The sequence below is a fragment of the Echinops telfairi genome, unplaced genomic scaffold (genome assembly GCF_000313985.2).
Source record: "Echinops telfairi isolate 266 unplaced genomic scaffold, ASM31398v2 ScPeMD7_7468;HRSCAF=8506_0, whole genome shotgun sequence".
NCBI classification, from domain to species: domain Eukaryota; kingdom Metazoa; phylum Chordata; class Mammalia; order Afrosoricida; family Tenrecidae; genus Echinops; species Echinops telfairi.
In genome coordinates this window covers 2,582,591-2,606,303 of record NW_022111369.1, presented here as the reverse complement: position 1 = coordinate 2,606,303, position 23,713 = coordinate 2,582,591, and the positions used below count along the sequence as shown (strand labels likewise).

Below are 23,713 nucleotides of genomic sequence, written 5' to 3'. Positions count from 1 at the left end.
TATGAAAATAATAATAATTCATAATTTATCAGCGGTCCATGAGGGTGGAAGGGGTGGGAGGAGGGAAAAAAGAGGAGCTGATACCAAGGGCTTAAACAGAAAGAAGATATTTTGAAATTGATGATGACAACAAAAGTGTAAATGTGCTTGATACAATTGATGTATAGGTTGTTATAAGAGCTGTAAGAGCCCCCAATAAAATGATTTATAAATTTGAAAAGATTCGTTATAAATATTTTGATGTGCCTTAAAATAAGGCTAAGAGAAATCGTAAGTAGAGATTTGACAACTGAGACTCTACAAATAACTGTCTTGTCTCTAATTTTACTTTGTGTCAATTTCTATTTTTACTTGGGGGGGAAAGCTACAGTATTTTAATTATAATTTACATGAACTTCTAGCTTCATGCTGTATCGCATGGCTTGGCAAAGAGGACATTCCCTGGCTTTCTTCTGTAAAACAAACCAAGTTTAAAATCGTTCCTAAAAAATATACATGGAGCAAGCCCTCTAAATTTCATGAAAACACATAAGGTAGTTCCTCAAATAGCATTTTAGCGCAACTGAATGTAACACTTTTCTTCCAGTAGAGGGCGACCATCCTCCATTAATGCTTCTGAGTGCCCAGGACTGCAGATTGAGATGATTTATTTCTGTCATTTTTAGATGTTTTTTTAGCTGCAGGTCCTTTCCTTACTATGGAATTTTCCAATATGTCAATGAGCCACAACTGGAGCTGCTCTCCCCTGTGCCTCTGCAGGACCCCTCGCCCCTCCCATCAGGGACGCCTTTCCCACTGACTTACCCCCAATGCTCTTCCAAATGCAAAGGCAGCTCCTCTTGAATTGAACCACAAATATTTTCCCCTCTGTAAAAATCCTAATACTGACCTGTGTTGGGAGTAGTAGTGGTAGACAGAGGGAAGAGTATCGACATAATGATGCTTAATCCCTATGAAAAAGGTATGAATGCTCCTCTTAGGGATTTTGTTTTCAATAGTAATCGTAATTCCTACCTGGTGTTTGGTATTGCCTGTCTTTTTTTTTTTTATTTTAATCTGGGAAGAAAAGGGTGACGTTTTATCTCCAATTTTATGAGTGAGAAAATATTTACTTTGACCAAAAATATTTAAATCAGTATTTTGTAGGTGTGCCCAAACCATAAGCTGGTTGATCTTGCCCCCCTTTAAATTTACCCCTGCAGACCAGAAGCCCATTAGTAGGCCACTGGAGATCCCCTTGCAGAGGGGTCTCAGGGAGGAGACGAGCCAGTCAGGGTGCGATGTAGCAATGATAAAAAATACAACTTTCCTCTAGTTCCTAAATGCTTCCTCCCTGCTCCCACTACCATGACTTGAATTCGACCTTGCAAGTCTGGCTAGACCAGAGGCTGTACACTGGTACAGATAGGAACTGAAAATACAGGGAATCCAGGGCAGATGAGCCCTACAGGACCAGTGGTGTGAGTGGCAAAACAGGGAGGGTAGAGGGAGAGTGGGTAAGAAAGAGGGAACCGATTACAAGGAACTATATGTGACCTCCTCCCTGGGGGACGGACAACCGAAAAGTGGGTGAAGGGAGATGTCGGACAGGGCAAGATATGACAAAATAACAATTTCTAAATTATCAAGGGCTCATGAGGGAGGGGGGAGCGGGGAGGGAGGGGAAAAATGAGGACCTAATGTCGGGGGTTTAAGTGGAGAGGAAATGTTTTGAGAATGATGAGGGCAATGAATGTACAAATGCGCTTTACACAATTGATGTATGTATGGATTGTGATAAGAGTTGTATGAGCTCCTAATAAAATGATTTAAAAAAAATTTACCCCTGCATTGACTGGAACCACTTTCTGTCCTTTACTGAACTTGATTTCAGGGGTCAGTTTATGGGAGTGAAAAAATGGTTCTATTTCCTGTATATTTCTTTGGCTTAGTAATAAATCTACTTGCAAAAGGACCTATTACAGAAACTTCCATTTGAAAGAATGCCTGCTCGGTAGTCAAATGGTGATTTTGTTCTTTGCTTTTTCTCCCCACTCAATGCAGAGTTCCTGTTGAATGTCCCCTCTTTTGACCAAGGGTTGGTCTAAATCTTTGGTATTGAAGTCATGTGAGCAAGATGCGTATAAAGAGTTATACTTCCACATGGGCTAATACTTTTCAGGCATATCTGTTCACTGATCTTAAGACTCGTCCCACAGTTTTACATGTTTTGTGTTGACTTCATAACCACCAAATAATCTTACAGACAAAAGCCCAAACCCACTGCTATTGAGACCATTCCCATCGCGGGAAGAGACAGCTTCATCTTTCTCCTGGGGAGCAGCTGGTGGGTTTGAACTACTGATCTTGTGGTTAGCAGCTCCACGCTTTCGCAAGTGTAGATTTCTTAAGCTTGATCATGCAAAGTGATCAGGAATCCCTTCCATTCTCTAGCTTCATTTATTTATTTATTTGTTTTAAGAATCTTATCTTATTCCCAGTCTGTCTCCGTTGTTTCTGTCTTGCAGCGCCACTTTTCTTCCCCTTCATTTTGTGACAGTTACGTTGTGTTGTTGGTTTTTGTTTTGTCTTGATTTTATCACAGCAACAATTTCAGTGTCCTTGTGGTGATATGTCAGACTCCTAGCAACCATAGGAGAGAAGGTAGAACCGCCCCTAAGGGCTTCCTAACCTTTATAGCAGGAGAGCTTTTCCTCCTCTGGAGCCTGGGCATGGTTTTGAACCATCAACCTTTAGGTTGGGCCACCAGAGATCCTTATAATGATGGTATGGCTTAGAAGGAAAGTAGTTTAAGAAGACATGAAGTAAGGCTGTTCTCAAGGAGCTTAGCGTGCTTAATTTCCCAATTGGATACTTCTATTTTGGGGAACTGTGGTAGTTACATAATCTGGTGTCAATTTTGAGGATTAAGAGTGCAGGGGTGGAGTCTAGCCTGTCAATCAGGATACAGCCAATGAGGCCTCTGTGTGAGCATGGCCTTCTCCTGAGGATTCTGGGAACTCCTGTATTTCTGCCCTGGAGGCAGGATACACACACTCTTTCTGCTCACTCCCTGGGAGCCATCTCTGTGGAGAAAACACATGGAGAGAGGCTGATGGAGCCAGACCTCTGGAGCTGGAGAAGCCATGTGGAGACCCCTGTCAGTGCTGAGAGGCTTATACTGCCACTGAGTCCACAAGACTTCCCACCCATGGTCTGTGATCTTGCTGCATTTGTTGTCGTTGCATGTGTTCTGTGAGTCTCAAGACTTTATAGATTGGTATCAGACTTTTGGGCTAATTTTTGGCTATCAGATTTATGGACCTGATCTGGGTTGGATTGGGATGTTTTCTCAATATTCAATTGCTCTTGTATAAAAGCCTATTTCTTATACAAATATGCATGTTCATGAATTTGTTTCTCTAGTCTTCCAGGACTAACACAGGAACCATAGTACTTCTTTTAATTCATCCCTTTTATGTCACAATGCCTTGTCATTCTCCCATTATTCATAGTCTTTATAAGTCTTTTTTCTTTCTTTTTATTTTTAAGAATTTTATTTATTTTATATGTCTTTTTTCTCTGGTCCCACCCCACCCCCAATTGCTGTATACCTACTTTTCTTTGGTTGTAAACTGGTCACCATATTTAGAAAATATTTATGCCGATAATTTGAGACCAAGGATGCAGGTACCATCCTTAAGTTCTTAGAAGATTAGCATCTACATCTGCCAGACTCTGTAGGCACAAATAATTTGAGATCCCCCATGGAGCCCTGTTGGCATAGTAGGTACATGCTGGGTTGAAATCCTCTAGGTCCACAGTTCAAAACCACCAGCAGCTCCAGTGCAAAACAACCGGGCTTTCTAATCCTGCCAAGTTTTCATCTCAGAAACTCACAGGGGCAGCTGTTCCCTGCTCTGTAGTCACTACACGTCCATCACCCGTCCAATGGCAGTGAGTTTGGGGGTGACAGTTGAGACTATTTGCTCCCATACATGTTTACAGCCTCGTCAGAATCCACTCAATGGCAGGAGCTCATTTGCCACGGTCAAGATTTGCGATTCCGATTCCGGGGGGACTCAACGTCAGGCTGTCAATCTGTTGAGGCGGTGGCTATTAATTAACCTCCACGTAGCCTAGAGCATTGTTCTTTGAGGTCTCAGAGGGTCCTCAGGGAGTTCTCCCACCTTGGGTAGACATGGCTTTCCACTTTTCCTTTCTTCTCCATGAGGTTATAAAACGAAAGTGCAAATTTACCCAGGGAACTGCCCTCAGGAAACAAAAGTGATTTCCATGCTGGCTCCTCTCCCAGGGCTTCCGTTTCCCTTCAGTTTTGCTACTAATTTCTTATAGTCATGTCAGCTGTTTGTGCCTAGCCAAAAAGAGCTATTTATATGGTAGCCAGCACTGCGTGGGTCCCAATGTCCTGACTCCAGTAAACACATGCTGCACAGATAGGTGCTTGTTATTTTGACGATTTATTTGATTTAGAAGTGATCCAAAGACCACATCACAGGACAGTGTGCCTTACTTCTGAGTGTGTGCTTTTCAAAAGGAAGGTTGCTTTAGCATACTTTGGTTTAAATGCAAAGTGCTGGTCATACCTAAAGCCGGCCATACTGGATGCCTAACGATGGGTTTTATTTTGAATGCTAATGAAGCAAGGTTGCACAAGAAGCATGCCGCATATCTGTCGGTGAAGATGGTTTAGGTCTCCATCCTTCCATCTGATTGATTGGATAAAAAAGGATGGATCTTGAGAGCCCTCTTTGTATGAATAGGGGTGGAGGGAGATGGTCATTTTCCAGCTGTTTATATCTTCCTAGAACATAGCTAATTGCCATGGATACGACAGCTGCTTTCACCAGGTAATGACCAGATGGTAGCACTTCTGTTTTCTGGTAGCAAAAAATTCAGCCTGAGGGCATTGTTACTTCAGTGTTTGTGTTACTGAAACTACATGTTTAATATGCCTTTAATATTTATTGTCGTACCCACTGCAGAGACTCTACCGAGCATGTAGAATGTGTGGAATTGGGTGTTGGAATTCAATATGTTTATGTCAAAATCTTAATAATAGGGGCAATGGATTGGACTAATGCAGGCATGAAAACTCTATTACTGATTTGATGTGTGATCGTCAGCAAATTTGGAAGTATATTCCTTACATTTTCGTCATCTTTCCTTGGTAAATTTTGGAAAATAGCGAGATATTTTTGTTGATTACTTTCTGGCCATAAATAATGTGAGAAGGCTAAAATTTATAGCCCAAAAGAAGTAAAGCCAATCACTTAAACCCACATTTTTGCCTTACATTTTTTTATTTGTATTAAATACAAACTCTTTCAAAAAAACATAGGTGCATTGGCTAAAATTGGGGTGACAGGATGCATCACCTTGAAAATGATGGTTTTATAAGGAAAATTATAGTTTTCATTTTATTAATATTTTGCCAATAGTTTAATGAAAATAAGTTTGTATAAAACTATTCAAATAGCACGTCTAACTTACATGCAAATGCATTGATTATCCTTCCTCTCTCCTCTTTTGCCAATAAAATTGTTTCCTTTGAGGTACTAATTATTAACGTCTAATTTCTGGGCAAAAATATTGTTTGTAAAGTGAAAAGATATCTTTATTTCTGGATAAAAGGCAGCACATAATATGGGCATATAAAACCATTGTCAGGGCATCTCAACAGCCTAGCAGATTTGTGATTGATTTTTCATAGTCAAACCACATAGTGCGGCTTTGCTCATTGCCCAAAGTAGAGACTGAAAAGGACATTGAAGCCTCGATGCACAACCATTAGACTCCAACAGGAGAAGTCACACAAGCGGGCTTCACAGAATTTGTGGGGGGGAAGAATTGCATTGTCTTTCCATCTTTTTCCACTAACTTTTAGAATCACCTTCAACGGTGTTTTAACAGAGAGCCATGGACAGTGAGGAGGAATTGGAAAGTAACCACAAGGTTTTAATCTCTAAAAGACTACGAGTCTATCTTGTCCAAAATCTGTGTGCATTTCAGGAAGAACTATCTGAGACTCTCAAAATAAAATAATATTTATAAGAATGGCATAACCCTGAGAAGATATTTAGAAATAGTTTCATACTTTCAAATGAGGCATTGGAAGTACTATTAAATATCGAATGTTAGTAAGCTGCAGTAACTGCATGATATGACTGAAGTTTCTTAGGAAATATGAAAATATTTTATTTATAATGCCTAGCTTATTACCTCCATAAGGGAGAAACTTTTGTTTTCAGTAGCTATATTTGATAACATGGTGGCCCGATAGATAGAAGCTGTGTTATATTGAGATGAAGACCATGAGATGTTTTTATTTAAAAAAAATGTTTTAAAAGACAAATGTTAAGATTAATTTTAATGCACTCCATCTGAGCTACTAAACAGTAGACTAGCAGGAAGACTTCAGCATTCTTAGGTCTTCTGGATTCATGAATAAATTTATTTATTGCGCATCAAATGTCTTTGCCGAAGAAGCCGCAGTGAAGGGCTCTTCTGTCAGAAGACTTTTCAGAATGAGCAAATCCTGTTTGCTTCACACAAAGTCCGATAAGCAGGGACAAGGCATGTTTATCCATGGCCATCTGGGCTCCAGCTTGGGGATGATTGGAAGGGGTCGGGATCGAAGAGGTCTACAGGGACACAAGCTGTGTTTAGGAACCTTCTTTCCCTCGGAACTGGGGTTCTTCTCTTTCTCACACCCTCCTTTCCCCAACCCATCCCAAATGCACCTTCTTTGTGCCTTTTCCTTCCTTCTTCTCATAGTGGACTGGGTGCTGCCAGTCATGCACTGCTGTTCTAGAGTGAGGCCAGAGTGACAGCAGGTGATTCTTTATGACTGAGGCTTGCTGAGCCTTTACCTTTTGTATGTAAAAGGAACCTCCAGAGGCAGCTTTCCACTCCTGCTGAGGAGCTGGGAATGCTTTCAATCACCAAAGGAGTTGAGCGTTTGTTTCAGAGGCAGGAAGGCTGGGAGTTGAAGTCACTTCAGCATCTCAATTCCATAATACGGAGACCACCTCTCTTACCGTAGAGCTGGTGTTTTAAAACTTGGTGCTACTTCCTCTCCTCAGGCAGAAATAGAAGAAACATACCCCTAGGTCTTTCAACATACCCTTGGGCATTTTAGTGTTAACCCAAAACACTCCTTGCAGAAACATTGTTATCAGCTGAAAGTCGAATCTGTTTATTATTAGCCAGCTCGACTTTGATACTTTTGTGTTATCAATTTGATTTTAGGGGCTTTGGCTTCAGGAATAACAAATTATGGATATCTGCAATGTAGTCCCTTGTTCAATTTACTGGCCGTTCATCAGCCTCAGGATACACACAATGTTTCAAATTTGGACAAGCGCCATTGAAATCGAGGGGAATGAACGCCTAACTCAAGTGCGCACATTTTTATTTTCCTTTGTTCTCTCCTGACTAGGTGATGTTTTAACCATCTTTGGTAGAGCATCTGCTTCGTTTCCCACTTGCCACCACCCTTCTTTGTGGTAAAGTGACCATATAGGCTATTTAATTGCACAGTTGCTTCTCCTGGGGGGTGGGGCAGGGGTGGAGAGAAGGAGGCTGGAGGTGCATATGGCTGGCTCAGTTGTTTTGAGGGATGGCCTGACTGATACCTGATGTCTGCAGAGGATACTCTTTGGGTTCTGATCAATGGAATGCTGGACACTGAGGACATCAAATCGCCATTTTCTCTCCTGTCTTTAAAATGAAGTATGCCCTCTCTGAAGGGCGATCTATCTATGGCTCTCCAGTGTAAATGTAAATGACAGCGCATTCCTACCTTTGAAGGCAGACACAAGCCTAGCCCACTGATGGCCATGATGCTCTGTGGAAGGAAACAGCTTCTGCTACAAGCTCAAATTTCAGCCAGTGTTATATTCTGCTGAAGGCTTGATGGGAAGACCCCTTTTGTGTGGTGCATGCATCTTTTAAATGGCCGTGAGCTCCTGGGACTGGAAGCTGGTGCCCTGTCTGTGCAGAGGTCAGCTGGTGAGTGACCAATTTTTCTCACAAAATTCACAGTGGCTCCTTGCCTCCCGTTCAAATGGAAATTACAAGAAAGTTTGAGCAACATTAATTTATCATAAGGGTTGATTTAAGGAAGGGTTTTCTCCATTGCTCATGATTGAATAAATTAGTTTAACGATTGAATAAGTTAGTTATCATTGCATAGGAATGTCTGATATGCCTAACATTTCAAAAATGGATTGCATATTAGTAACCATCTCATATGAGAGCAATATGTTCCATGACTGGGGGAAATATATATATATGTATATAATTAAATTATACACTTAAAGGGATGTGTGAGTAGTTTATTTTACTTTAAGCAATATGTATACTCATTTCTCAGAGTTGACTGGAGTAGTAGAGCATGCAGTGAGTTTTTTGAATGACTTCTTCCAAGGTAGAATGATTGAACAGGCTGAGGGAGGTTATTTGAAAGAAGCCTTTAATGTAATTAAACAGGGTAACTTTGCTTCCCTGTTGCCTTCAAAGATATTACAAGAAAATATAAGCAAAGAAATGTAATTATTGTTTTTAAAAGTTTTCCAATCACAGAGCTTGGCGAAATATTTATGTCCATCAAATTAATAAAGTTAAGAAATTTGAATTAAGAAACATCTGATTCATTGCCTTTCCTTCATTAGACAAAGAAAGGAGAAGAGTTTGCCTACTGCTTTATAATGAATTAGAGGGAGTCTTGGAGACCAAAACTCTATAGATGTGCCTTAGAATTAAAAAAAAAGTTGGAAATTGAAAAATCTGTAATTTTCATGATTATATAAGATATTAATAGGAGCCCTGGTGGCCTAGTGATTACAAGTTTGATTGCTACTCGCTAGGTCAGCAGTTCAAAACAACCAGCTCCCCTATGGGAGAAAAAGGGGGCTTTCTACTCTCATAAAGAGTTACAGTCTTGGAAACTCACAGGGACACTTCTACCCCAGCCTAGAGGATCTCTATGACTTGGTGGCAATGAGGTTTTGTTTTGTTTTTTTTCTTTTTAATAGAAGAAACTATTTTCCTGGGTATAAAAGACTTTAATTATACTGATTGTGTCCTACTTTACAAAGGGATCTATTGAGTTTATGAAATAAGCTAATAAGTGAATGCTTTTAATAGCTCCTTTTCTACCTGCGCTTGAGATTCTTCACTTTCCTACTGACACATCTGTGGAAGGGAGAACATTCTCTGACATACGTAAGGACACTGTAAAGGGAAGTCTAAAAGGCATTGTGCCGGATGATGCCCGGAAGAGTTACCTTCATTAACAGAAACCACCGTAGCAGACTCAGTCACATTTTGTTCGGACTTGCGTGATTGGGCTATCCATGAATCAAGGGAGATTTGCTTGGCTGTAAAGTTTTTTTAGTTTTTTTATAAGTACTTAGATGGGAAGGAATGCCAGATGGTATTAGGAACACCCCGTGTTCCAGTCTTGCTGGTTTCCCTGAACCGCCCTCACTCCTAATGACTGTTTTGACACCAGCAGGGCTAATTCTTTTGAAGTATCTCAGAGGAAAAACTGTTTGAAATATGTTCTATCAAGTGTCAGGGGGTGATTCACCTGGTTAGGGAGATACAGGCTGGTTTCTGAAACTCACATGTCATCTTCCGAGGAGGGCTGGATATTTATTTGTGTTTCTTGGTAAATATGTAAATGGTTTTTCCCGAGAAATGATCTTGGAGGGCTTGGATAATAACCGATTGAATACTTTATAATTTGGAAGATTCATTCTGTGTTGTTCGGAGAGATTCTTTGTATATAAAACACGAACCTTGTGTATGAAATACGCATCATGTTGATTTTCCGTTGATTAAACTATGAGCCCTCCCTCCTGTCACCATGATAGTATTGGCTTATGCCACAACAAGCATCCTCCTTCTTGACTGACCTTGAGTCCGAGTAAGGCTTTGCCCTGCACTGGAAGGGGGCCCAGGTGCTCTGGTGGTTACCCTTCGTGCTGCTAAACACTCAGTCTTCTGTAAGAGTCCCATTTCCAGCATCCACAGGCAGTTCTACCCTGGCCGGTAGAGGTCCCTGTGAGTTGGTATCGACTGGATGGGCGTGAATTTGGTGTTTGGTTTGGGATCCTACAAGGGCATGCATTTGCTTATTTTTAAGATACTCAATCTTACTAGATTCATGACTGTTAAGCTAAAGTAAAGAGCAATTAAAAATCACACTATCATGAAATGATCTAGCTAGGATTACCCACCCCAATACAACAAAAGACCCACTACTGCTGACTTGATTGTAACCCATGATGACCCTAGATAGAGTTTCCAAGCTTTGAGAATCCTTATGGGAATAGAGAGCCTCGCCTCCCTCCTGCAGAGCAGCTGTTACTTTGGAAGTGATTTTGAACTGACCTTGTGATCAGCAACCCAGTGCTTAGGAGACAGCGCCTCCAGGAACCACCCACTCTAAAATATATTAGTATTTTCCTTCTTAGAAGAGTTAGAGATGAATGCTCTTCATGAAGTACAAGAAATGAGACTTCTCATTGTTGACTTACCTAGGAAGGCACTTTCTAAATTCTAGAATACTGAAACATCCATTGCCAAGGGGACATTTTCAAATGATATTTTACTTTTCTACTTAATTATAGGATATATGTAGAATCAGAACATATTGTTTAACTCTGCTTATACATAGCAAAAACAGTATTTCCTTATACAATGGGGCAGGTTTTTGGGGTGTATGTTTGGGGGATGGGTCAGAGACTGTTTTTCCATAACCTAATGTGTTTACTCCACAACAATTCCAGTGCTAAAATTATTGTCTTCTAAAACCAAAAGCTAAACTCACTGTCATCAAATCTATTTTGATTCATTTGCTGCTATCAGGTTGATTCCGACTCATAGTCACCCTATAGGGCAGAGTAGAACTGCCACTTTGAGTTTCCTAATCTTTAAATCTGTATAAGACTAGACAGCCTAATCTGTATAAGACTAGACAGCCTTGTCTTTCTCCCACAGAGCAGATGGAGGGTTTGAATCGTTCACCCTGAAGTCAGTAGTTCAGTTGGTAGCGCAGTAGCCACTAGGGCTCCCATTCTGACTCATCAAAAAATCAAACCAAACTTACTGCCATCGAGTTGTGCCAACTCATCTGGACCCTGTAGGACAGGGGAGAGCTGCCTCTGTGGGTTTCCGAGACTGCAGTTCTTCACAGGAATAGAAAGTCTCATCTTTCTCTTGCTGAGCAGCTGGTGGTTTCGAACTGTTGACCTTGCAGTGAGCATCTAAGAGCATAACGACTACACCACCAGGGCGGTCCTAAATTGAATTTGTGAGACTGTAAATCTTTAGGAAGCAGACAGCCTCTGCTTTCTGCCTGGGAGCTTAACCCCGAGCGCCATTAGGGTTTCTGTTTGACCTACAGGTGAGTAAAGAAGACGGGAGTGATTTTCTTTAGCCCCTCGATAAAAGTGTGGTGAACTCTGGAAAGGTGGCAATACATGAAGCTGGCAGGCTACACCGCACTTTTCACGTTAGCAGGTCGGATTCCCTCTCCCCTTTTCACGGAGTCTGTGGATGGGGTGTGTGTGCAGCAACACCCAGGAATCTTATTTCTGTTTTACTTCGTCCGGAAAGCCTCGGCATTGAAAAGGAGCACCTGACCCTCTGTGAAAGCGATGGAGAGCTCACCTCTTCCTCCCAGGACAACCCCGTAGAGCCCGCATTATTCCGTGTGCTCCCTGACCCCTCCCTTCGATCCCCTGCTTAAAGCAGCTCCGAATGCAGGCTCGCGTGGGGCTGTCAATGCCAGCGAGGCCCGGCTGCCCCCAGCCCGTGCCCAGCCCCGCACACCCCAGCATTGCTGCGGCACGGTCACGGGCACGGGCACGGGCAGGGACAGGCGACCTCTCAGTCCGCGCCGCCTCTCGCAAGCCGGCAGCCCTGGTTCGGTGCTTTAACGGAACCCTGAGGAAGGGCAGGGCTGGTGATTCAAAGTCTCCAGGAATCCGTGTCATGCGCGACAGCAGGGCCGCCTTAGCAACGGCGCGGCGGCCGCCCCGAGGCGTTTAGCGAGACTGCACCATTTTCTTTTCGCCCTGCAGAGGTGTGGCTGGGAGCGGCATCCACCCTCCACCCCCTGGCAGTCCAGAAAGGTGGCCTCTCCCTGGCTCCACTCAGAAGACACAGACAGTCTGGAGGAGTCCCCAGAGACCGGTCCAATTGGTGATGTTTGCCTAAGGACGTGTTTTTTTTTTCCCCCTCCCAACTGGTAGGATGCTTTTCTGCACTTGCCGCCACCCAATTGCTGAAGAGCTGGAAGTCTAGTGCTCGGCGTCCCCTGGGACTGTTTCCCAGTGTGGGTGCACACCTTTGCCTGTATGTGGGCAGGTGTGTCCCGGTGGTGGGGCTCGCCTTGGGACCTGGGTACGTTGCGGTGAGTGATGGGTGCTGCAGAGGCTGGAGCAAGATTATGACCTAGCTGGGGGCGGAGTGGATTATTTTGAGAGACTTCTTTCTGGCTGCCAGCCATCCGCTCGGTGGGGGAATCACCTCTCCGGATAGCTCGCCAATCACCTGGATTGCTGGAGAGGGGAAATTGGTCCTCAGCTGCTGCTGCTGCTGCTGCTGCGGATTCCCCCTGCAAAATGGCTCACGCCGCTGCTTCTATTAAAAAAGTTCGAGAGGCAGAACTGGATGAAAAGGAAAAAAACCTGGAAAGAGAGAGAAAAAAACAACGGAAAATCCCCAGGGAACGTATGGAACGGAAAAGAAAGGTACGAGGAGCATCCTTTTAACCCTTTCCCCCAGGTCTCTCCACCTGGAACCGTTGCCAGGAAGGAGCAGCCTCAGTTACAGGCAACATCATCCTCCCCTCCCTCCATCCTCCCCCTGCACCATTTCCAAGCTCCGTGAGCAGCCTCTAGCTCAGGTCCGGATTGGCTGCATTGGGAGAAGATGCCTGAGCAGGGTACATGTCTTTGCCGGAGAAAGCCTCTCCCAAATAAATTGCCTCCACTTCATTTTGTCTTTCTGTTCCTTCCTTATCTAGCTTCAGTCTCAGCCAGGTGCCTCATTCCTCCCAGTGACTCTGAGCACCTGTCATAGCAGAAGGACAGGGCTGGTTTAGTGCCGAAAGGCCCAGGCATTCCCCGCTTCTTGCTCCTCACCTCCACCACTAGGTCTTCAGCACGCCCCCTTCTCACGGACTGAATATATTTGCTGCAGATCACTAGTTCAGGGTAAACCACAGGTTTTATTTACTCGTTCTCCTTTCTGCTCCTGAAGGTTGGCACTGTCCAATCCTGTACTGCGGATCTTGGTGCACTGAGCAGTGTGGTTGCATTTTTGTTTTTAATGAAATGATCTTACTGTGTCTGGTTTCTATCATAAATCTTCTCTTCTGACCATATCAATTAAGTGGGAAGACCAAGGTAAACAAACGAAGGAAAGCAGGATTTGTTTTACATGCATCCATAGGGTTTTGTTGGGTCTCGCCCTTAAAAATGTTTTCGTTCAAAGAGAAACAAGCTTATGATTTGATGAAGCTGATAGGCTCCCTTACCATGGGTCTGCCTCTGTGAGGCGAGCTGGGTAAAAGCTTTAATTAACAAAGTAGGTCGCTGAATAATTCCAGAAGATGATAGATGGCATATTACCTTGGTAGAGCATAAAGCAGGGATTTGTCCACAGGCAGCGGTTCAACAGAGCTCTGGGATTAGGGACACCTTCAGGAACCATATGCTCACTGATCCTTGTGCTCCAGGGACTTCTCCCCCTCCATAAGAGCTGTGTTCCCCTCTCCATTTGGGAGTGTTCACTTTGCTTAATTTCGGACCGACTTTTGAAGACCCACACTGATTGGTGATTACTGCATAAGGAGTCATCACATTTGAATCTGACTGTTTATTCCTCCGCTAGTTAGATCAAACGATTTACTAGGGTACACCAATAAAATAAGCAGAATACTTTCATTTTACCTTGTGAGGAAAATTTGAACATGGTCTGCACAACCCTTTAAAGGCCCCCTCGTTGAAAGATGCATTAGTTCTGTGAAAAAATAATATGGAAAGTATTACTGTGCACAGTTTGCGGAGGGAGCCTTGCTAACTTGACAGCCACTGCAGCGATCTGTCTAATCCTTCAAATGGAATATCACTGCATAAATCAATTACCCGATTCTATCTTTTTTATTGGTATCTTTTGTTCTCCAAAGTGTATTATTTCTTGGCCAGGAGTGCTTGTGACCTAGCAACTTTGCTTAGCTAGAGCACGATGCCCCTACTGGGGAGGGAAGATCTCTTGGCCTCACTCAATGCTGTTGTCTATAGTTGGACGTTTCTCTTTTGCTACATAGTTTTGAAACGGGAAAACTACACAGTTAAAGTGGAAAGCTACCAATGATTCGGCAGAGCGAAGCCGCTTGGGTGCTGCAGTGCTTTAGCTGGAACACAGCACTCTAGGCACTGTCATAGGTTAGTAAGGTGGCCATGTGACAGATTTTCACATTCAGACAATATCATGAATCTGTAACCAGAAGAAACTGAGAGTACAAGCCTAGATACTACTGGTTCTTGCCCACCCCACCCCCCCGCCCCCGCCCTTCTTCTATGTGTATCTCTTAGTCTTGCTCCCTTGTCTAATGCAGATGCTTGTGATATTACATGGCTATTTATATTTATACAACACGATGTTTGCTAAACGTGCAGGTATGGCTTTTAACAGTATAAGATTCATTTCCAGATCAATGTCCCCATTTCCAAAGGAAACAAGTTTTCAAGTTTGATTTGAAAGAAAAGAAAAACGACCTAGTTTTCACCCCTTCAGGTGTACAGAATGATAGTTCATGAAGAAATGGAAAAGAGTGGTCACCTATACGTGACATTTGGGGACGTTATCTCCAGGACCTAAATTTTAGAATATCGTCCCTTTTTATTTGTTGATGCTATTTTACAATTGCAAGGGAAGAAATGAGTTAGAAAGATGATTGAGCATTGGTTTCATATCCACTTGTAAAGCAGGGGACCTCTCACAAATGAACCCGTTTAATGGCAAAATCCTAACGACACCCGCCCTAATGCCAATTTTGGAGTTTGGAAAAAAAAAAAAAAGACTTTGAAAACATTTTTTTAATGTAGCAAATATATTGAATCCTGAAAAATTCAAGTAAGCGGCCTCATGTTTGGACTTGATTTTAATATTTTTATAAGCTTGCTACTAATTACAAGGATCTTTGTATTATTAACCATTTAAAATCTACTTTACTTCCTTGTAAACTTTAACCATGTTGCCGGCTTGGCTTAGGTCCCTCTCCCAAGTTGTCAATGGTTTGGGGTTTTTTTTTTTTTAATGTATTTATATGCCATGGTTTGCGTTTCAACCTCGTTAAAATGTACACTCTATTTTTTTAATAACATGTTCAGAATTTTGAGCTACTGACTATAAGAGTAGCCGTTTGAAACCACCCATTTCTCCTCAGGAGAAAAAAGGAAGTTTTCTACTGTCATAGAGAGTTACTCTCTTGGAAACCCACAGGGGCAGCTCTACTCTGAAATGGCAGGGAATTTGCTTTAAAAAAAAATACTTCAGATAAGGAGCACTGGTGGAATATTTGGTTACACGTTGGGCTGCTAACCACAAGATCAGCAGTTCAAAACCATTAGCTGCTCTGTGGGAGAAAGAGGAAACCTTCATATTCCCATAAAGGCTTACAGTCCCAGAAACCCACAGGAGCAGTTTCTGTCTTAAATGGTCCCTATGAGTCAGAATTGTGGTTACTCATTGAACTGCTAACCTCAAGGTCAGTGGTTTGAAACCACCAGCTTCTCCTCTGGAGAAAGATGGGGCAGCATACTCCCAGTAGACATTCACACTCTCAGACACCCTATATTGGGTTGCTATGAGAGAATCAATTTGATGTCAGTGGGTTTGAGTTTGTTTTGCTTTGTTTGCGGATATATAAAGTGTCTATTTATCTGTGTCATACTATAGTAGAGCCCGAATCAGTCTAAGTTTTAAATAAATTGACCAAAGTTAAGATTACTGGATACAAATTCATTTAGCATTTGTTTGCTCAAAAAGTACACTGGTATTCTGGCTTCTTTAAGGTCAGAGGATAATACTGTTATGATTCAGCATTTAACATCTTAAGTCATTACTTTCCATACACGGATTTCTCATCTCTACATGCTGTAATTGAACGGTGTGGACTTGAGAATGATGCTGCAGGCATTGCTCAGTGATGTACTAGCGGTCTCCTAGATCGGTGTGAGCCTCAGCTCTAGGCAGTGGTCTCAGCATAGTGTTTCTCTCACACCACATACTATTTTCCAACTGTATTTTGTTAATTTGGAAAAATAAATAATTTTTAGAGGAGTTAAAAATATCCATCCGCGTAACTAAAGCATAGCTTTAAAGGGCCTTCATTTAAACTTATTATTATTAATTTTCATATAAAGAAATAAGCTTTCCACTTCTCCACATGGACAAACCAGTCTCCAAACCTTCCCAAGACTACAGCAGCCAATGGAATCCAGGACAGCAATGCTAATTTGTATGACTAGTTTTTATTGCCCTAATATTGTAGAAATGCTTTAAAAATATTTTAGTTTATACTATTAAAATATCTGCATCAATATTTTCCCTTGGAAATATTTATGATAATATTAGTGAACAACGTAACTTTTTTTTAACACATTGTATAATTTAATGCCAATAGTAGGAGTCCTGTACATAAGTTATGATTCTCTCTATTTCACAAATAAGGAAACTTGGATTCAGTGAGTTGAGGACCTTAGTTAATCATGACTTACTTGCCATGCAGTAACGTATAAGTGACACAGTTAGAAATTGAATCCACGTCTCTCTGGCTCCAAAGTTCATCTGTAAAAATGAATTCTTGGTCTTCTATTTATGTTGGCTTTAAAACATAAATAAATAATTTAATTTGCCAACATCTCAATATAATCACCTCCAGTACAAGAACTTCCCGCAGCTGAAATATAAATACTGTGAGATTGAATTAAAATAAATCTTCAAGGGAAACGATGTAAATTTTAAGGTTGTAGTCCTGTCCTAATTGCAGCAGGATAGTTCATACATTTCACTTTGTTTAAATTAACTGCTGGACATCAACATTTGCTTCATCAATAATTTCCAAATATATCTGCATTTTATATTTATTAAATTGATCTATAAAGATGATTTTTTCATGGACCTATATAGAAAATAGCCTATTTTCTTGCAAAATGTTTTCATTAAATTTCCCAGAATGTAATTCTGATGAGTTCTTTGTCTTTGTGTTTTATTCATATCATTACTACCTTGGAAGAAACAAGATTCACTGTTTCTGGAAAGCCTTTGAAAGATTCTGCCTCCCCCCCGCACCCCCCCATCATACTATCTTCACTTGGTTGTTTAACTAATGACAAATAGAATACTTATTTAACACATAAGAAAAGGGAATTCTTAGTAGCTTCAAGTGTACACGGAAATATAAGAACATTTACAAAGTGACTGATTTTTGAAAATTGAAGAGAATTCTATTTGCAAGTGAGGAAAGGAATTACTCTGCAGCTTGGATTGTGTCATAGGACTGAGTTGTAAATAAAGTGGAAGGGTCTGTAACATCTCCTTTCCATGTTAGCCTTTGGAGGAAGCTGATGGAGACGGAGAGCTGACTGGCCAATCCTTCAGTCCTGTCCTTGGGATTTATGCTGGGATACTCAGCAGCGTCCAAGGAGAAGCTCAATCCTTGGAGCAGTAGTGTTTAGTCCAGAACCAAGGATGCACAAAGGTTTCTGGATAGGAAATGAAATATAATATGATTCAAAATAAAAATCACAACAGAGTGAACTGGCACTAGATAATAGACGAGGGTACTTCAAAAAGTTCACGGAAAAATGAAATGAAAAGATAGAGGCATGTTTACATGAACTTTTTGAAATCCCCCGTTTTCACATTCTAGAACTCTCCAAATGGAGAATTCCAATAACAGACTTTATCATCTACATTGTTTTTAGTAGGTAAATTGTGTTTATAGAACTTTTCTAACTCCCTTTACATGTCATTGTGTCCAGATTTGGCATTAGAAAGAAATTTGTGATATCTGAGTTTTGTCTGGATCGATGATTTTCTTATGTCCTAATGCTCAATTTAGGGAAAATGAGAAACGTTTGTTGGTTTGCTTTCCTATCTGACTCTGAATAACATCTGAATAAATGTTAGATATTTATAGAATTGCAAGCCTTAAAAAAAAGAAAAGAATTTCAAGCCTTAGAATTATATATATTTTTAAACCCCATGTTCTTCTTTAATCATCCTATACCTGAATCTGGCCAGAATGATTACCTTTATATAAATAATTTATACTATTAATGATACTCTTCAGCCAGGACTGTAAACTCGAGTTTTTATTAGTGTTTAATTATAAAGCACTGCTTTCAATGGTTGAGTAGGTGACTAACTAGCTGTTTAGAATTACAGCTGTTAGATTTGTATTGTGGCAAAAATAGTCCCAATTATATGACCCAAGATAGTTTTTTGGAAGATTGTTGAAAGAGAAAGAAAAATCTTAATTTCACAAATATTACATAAGGAATGAGTTTAATTTCATTTCAGACAATAAAATCTCTCCATGTTACCCACTGCAATATATATATTTCTTTTTTATTGTTATAAACTATATTCATATAAGTATCTTTAAAAGACTGGAACTAAGTTATTGGTGACCTCTATTATAAAACTTTTAACTTCATCAGTAACCTTATTCATCACTTTTATAACACATTTTGAATTTATAGAGAACATCGAGTAATAGAAGCTGAGTGGAAAAACAAGATCGTTGAGAATTCTACTAACACATAGTTAATGATTGATAAAATTTGTATTTTTCCATCAAGCAGCTTATTTTTTTAATTTGTCTTGCTCAACATAATTTCTCCACATACAAAAAATATGCTTCACACGCTCAATGACAGAGACACCATAAATTAAAATAATAGTACAAAGAAACAATTTCCAAAATCTGGAGTGCTATATAAATTGCTGGTAAAATTGTTGGCAATTGAAGTGTGACCTTTCTACAACCAAGATGACTTGTGAGTTTCAATGTCTATGCTGGAAAGTTCCATCAATACTACCTGGCTCCATTAATCTAAGAACAGTTCTTATGATGTAGCCCTACTTGATAACTTGCCCTCAAGATTACTGAGGATATGGGTGTTATAGAAAACCGTGTGACGAAATGGGATGGTGCCCAGTTTGTCTTAAACCAAACATTCATCTAAGTGACATGTCAGTTAAATTCACATGGAAGAATCATACCAGCCTGTGTGATCCAAGGATGGCAAATAATAAAATCCAAGACGAGAGGAGAGAACAGTACTAGGATTTAAATTCTAAGCACCTGATTTGCAGAAGTCTGTGGATGACAGCGAATGCCCACAATCGTCTGACCATTGACCAGAGGCATGACTAACCTTCCTATCAGAGTGCCTTGGGAAGTGGGTTAAGGCTGAGTTTTGTGGTGGTTGCTGTTAGGTGCTGTCAAGTTGGTTCTGACCCATAGTGACCCCATGTGTAACAGAAAGAAGCAGTGCCAGGGCCTGTACCATCCTCACAATTGTTCCTGTGCTTGAGCTCCCTTTTGCAGCCACCTTGTCAATCCATTGATTCAAGGGCCTTCCTCTTTTCTCTGCCCCACTCTCATGCTACTTTACCTTCTCCAGGGACCAGGCTCTCCTGATGACATGCCCAAAGTATGTGAGACATAGTCTCACCATTCTTGCCTCCATGGAGCATTCTGGCTGTACTTCCTCCACTAGGTTGGTTTCCTCTTTTGACAGTCCACGGTACTTTTGATATCCGTCCCCAACACCAGGATTCAAATGCATCGAGTCTTTGGTCGTCTTTATTCACTGGCCAACTTCACCTGCATATGAAGCCATTGAAAATACTCTGACTTATCATTCCTAAGATGGGTCAAGTGCATCTTAGTCCTCAAAGTAACATCCTGGCTTTCCAGCAGCCAATCATTTATTCTCCCCTTTGGCCCATTTTCAATTTGTTCTAGCTTTTATTATTTTCTGCTTTCTTTGAAATTGAGGTTTTTCTTGTCTTATTTTGTTATTCTGGTTTTCTTAATATAATATATGTTTTCTTTATATGGAATCCAAGTTAGGTCAATCTATAGAGACAGTAACTGGATTGTTTCTTTGGGTTATGGGAAGGAAGGTTGGGGTTATAGTGGTGTTAGTCTGGGCTGACTAGAGAAACAAATACAGAGACACTCATATGTGTATAAGAAAGAGCTTGCGATAAAGAGTAGTTGCATGTAAAGAACACATCCCAGATCAAGTCCATAAGTCCAATATTAGTCCTATATGTCCAATGCCAGTCTATAACTTCCCCTTCAGACTTATGCAACATACACAATGATGCCGAATGCAGGAAGATCACAAGCCAGTGGGTGGAAAGTCTTGTGGATCCAGTGGCGGTGGAAGCATCTCACCACTGGCAGGGGTCTCCACATGGCTCCTCCAGCGCCATGGCTCTGGCTTCATCAGTATAGCCCCATCTGGCTTATCAGCAGGAAGACAAAGCAAAGAGAGTGTGTGTCCCACCTCCAGGGGAAGACAGTAGTTCCCAGAATCCTCAGGAGAAGTCCATGTCCACACAGAGACCTCATTGGCTATCACTTGATTGACAGGCTGGACTCCACCCCTTCGCTCAAGTTGACAAAAGATTATGTAACTGCCACAGGGGGAAATATCAAAAGCAAACCAAACTGGCATCGAATCGATGATGACTCATAGTGACCCTACAGGACAGGGTAACACTTCCCTTGTGAGTTTCTGAGACTCTTAACTCTTTACCAGAGTAGAAAGGTTTGTCTCCCTCTACTGAAGAGGCTGGTGGTTTTGAACTGTGGACCTTGTGCTTAGTAGCCCAATGCATAACTACTATGCTACCGAGCTCCTGGGGGGAAATGAGGAGCTACTACTAATGATCACTAGAAGGAAAAAAATGTACTAGACTTGATTGTGGTGATAATTGCACAACTTTTTAATTAATCTAAATTATTGAATTGTATGGTATGTGAATTGTATGTCAATAAACTCTTAAAATTATATGTGTGTATATAAATATAAATAACCAGCCTCCATTTATTTGAAGTAAATCAGAATCCTCAAATAGAATGGAAGGCAAGGAGCCTTCACTCTACATATATTTTAAAAGTTCCTTTGATAATGCTAGCTAGTTTTGGAAACCACTGGAATTAATATTTTTGTTGCTCTTCCACATGTTGGAATTTGGAGCAATAATAGATCTGTTTCTAATAATCAACAAGACTTTAAATTGCCATTGAGAAAAATTTTCCATGTGTAGATTGGAGACACCCTGGCTACCTTTTGAAGGTTTAATGAGACTAATTGGCCTATATAATAACCAATTAAGGTCGAGGATGGAGAGGAGGAAACAAGTGTTCAGGAGGTAAATTGTAAGGCTTCATGAACTACAGTTTGAATCTCCCTACCTTCACGGAATACTCTTCAGGAGTGAGGCTTGCGTGTTTTGGAGTTCTGTATAATTAAGGTCAAAGAGTTATTGAGGCTACATTTTTAAAGGAAGGGCACTCTCTGTACTTTAAAAGTTATGTCTTAAGCATTTGTGTGAACTCAAGTGAATGTCCTAGGGATTTAATCAGCAACTTAGCAGCCTTGGGGGCCTCAAACCTTTAGAGATGTCAGCACTTACCGGAACTCTTCACATACAACAACAACGCTGATTTCTTCTCTTGTGACTGAGTTTAGTGGTAGTTGTTTGTCGTTCCCACCCCCACCCCACCCCACAAATTATCTAAAACAGCATGAGTGTAGGTGGGGGAAAAGGAATTATTTCCATGCAGATATATTATCTAAATCTTTAGCTTTTCCTTTTACTATAGCTAACTCACCAATGTCTTACTGTGCTAGAGTTTTTGTGTTATTTTTCCATTGCCTTCCTCCTGCTCTGTCGTGAGGTCCAAGGCAGTAAGACACACCCCTTTCAGCTGCCAGGCACCCCCCACGGGCTCCTTACTGGGCAGCATGAGGAGGGACTTGAACATTTAGACTCGCATGGCTCCTTTTCCTCACTGCATTAGCAGCTCTGTCAGGGAAAGTTCCTTTTTAGTTTCCCTTATCATTTTAGTCTTTCTCTTTAGACACACTTTTATTGCACCAATAACCTTGTCTATCAGTTAGGATGAATATATATTTTTAATTAATTGTACCATAATTAATATTATTTCTTATTGACCCTTTTTAAATGGATACGTGCCAATTATGGATTTTGCCTCATATATTTATTGTCTGTTTAAAAGGGTGGAGGGAACATGACCTGACAAATTACTGTTAGGTATTTGTGTGTGAATAACGATGATTGTCCAAATGCTGATTTTTTTCTGGGAAGTTATTTAGTCTCCGGGTCAATCTTTTTTTCTACAAAAATACATTCATGCTCACATCACAAACACAAAGTCTAAGAATCTACACTAATTTTATCATTAATTTAGAAATCAGTGATTACTCATATAAACTACTGGTAACTTGGTTTTAGTTATTTGGCTTAGGACTTTCTGAAATAGATTTTCCAATAAGTTAGAGCTTATTTGCTTCACAGGCTGGAATAAGGGATCCTTCCTGTGGACGTGGTCAAGTAAACCAGATTTGTTATTATGAAAATTAATAGTAAATTGTTACTTCCATAGAATACTACTACCTTGCAAAGTACATTGAACAGCCTTGGTGTGTTTATTTATTTTCATTTGTTTACAAGCTACAGGTTTCTGAAAAGATTGGAAGGAACTCAGGATCTTACTTTTCCATTCCCACAGTCCTGTGTTGAGCACGGTGACTAAGGTGCGCAAGTCTCACTACCCATAAATTTCAGGTGCGGAAACAGAGGTTACGGGATTCCTCCATGGTCTCAGAGGACAGGGGTATAATTGAAGATTTCATTGCTCATTGAAACTGGCTCTCACATTTAAAAACATCGAGTTACTTTCCACTGTGCGAAAAAGGATTTGAAAAGAGGAGAAATTCTCTTCTGGGAGGCCAGAAGCTCCCGTCAAGCGTAAGATACAAAAGGATCACTTTACAGATCATTTTGAGTCAGAAAGAGAGTCCGCCTGTTCTGTGCTTGCAGCCAAGTGTAGCTGCAGCGGGACTGGAGTCGGGGGAGGCAGCTCAGGTTGCAAGACACCAGAAACATGTTTACTGCTGTGCGACGTGCTGTTTACACACAATCACAAAGCCCGAGCAGTGGTTAGAGCACTCGGATGCTAACTGGCAAGTAAGGATTGCGGGCGAAAGAGGTGGCAGTCTGTAAGCAAAGCCTGATAGCCTGGGAGAACCTATGGGCAGTTCTGCTGTGGGAATCAACTCCATCCCTCTGGGCTTATATTGGGTTTGCCAGTCAAGTGACATAAAAGGAATGAGGGCACCTGCATTTAAATCTGTCTCGTGACTTTGTGGGTAAAGGTATAACCGAGTGTCAGTTTCCTCCCCTATAAAGTGATGAGCACGTGATCTCTGTTAGAATGCGTTCTGTTCTGATATGACCCGGCACCATTTTTTTTTTTTTTATGTATTTATTTATTTTTTTAAACATTTTATTAGGGGCTCATACAACTGTTATCCCAATCCATACACACATCAATTGTGTAAAGCGTATTTGTACA

The 23,713-nt window shown here is 41.0% G+C and overlaps 1 protein-coding gene across 19 annotated transcripts in view; it reads left to right on the top strand.

Moving 5' to 3' along the window:
• Positions 1–23,713, top strand: part of ANK2 (ankyrin 2) — a 402,581-nt gene that overhangs the window by 61,630 nt on the left and 317,238 nt on the right. For 4 of the 19 annotated variants that reach the window (XM_045284237.1, XM_045284238.1, XM_045284244.1 and 1 more), the window contains exon 1: positions 12,295–12,767. The exons of 12 other annotated variants lie outside the window; for them this stretch is intronic. In XM_045284237.1, coding sequence (XP_045140172.1) covers positions 12,639–12,767 — 129 coding nt within the window. In that variant the 5' untranslated portion in view covers positions 12,295–12,638. Of the gene's footprint in view, positions 1–12,293; positions 12,768–23,713 lie in introns of those variants that run through there. 3 more of the 19 variants (XM_045284232.1, XM_045284233.1, XM_045284231.1) reach the window with 1 other exon arrangement.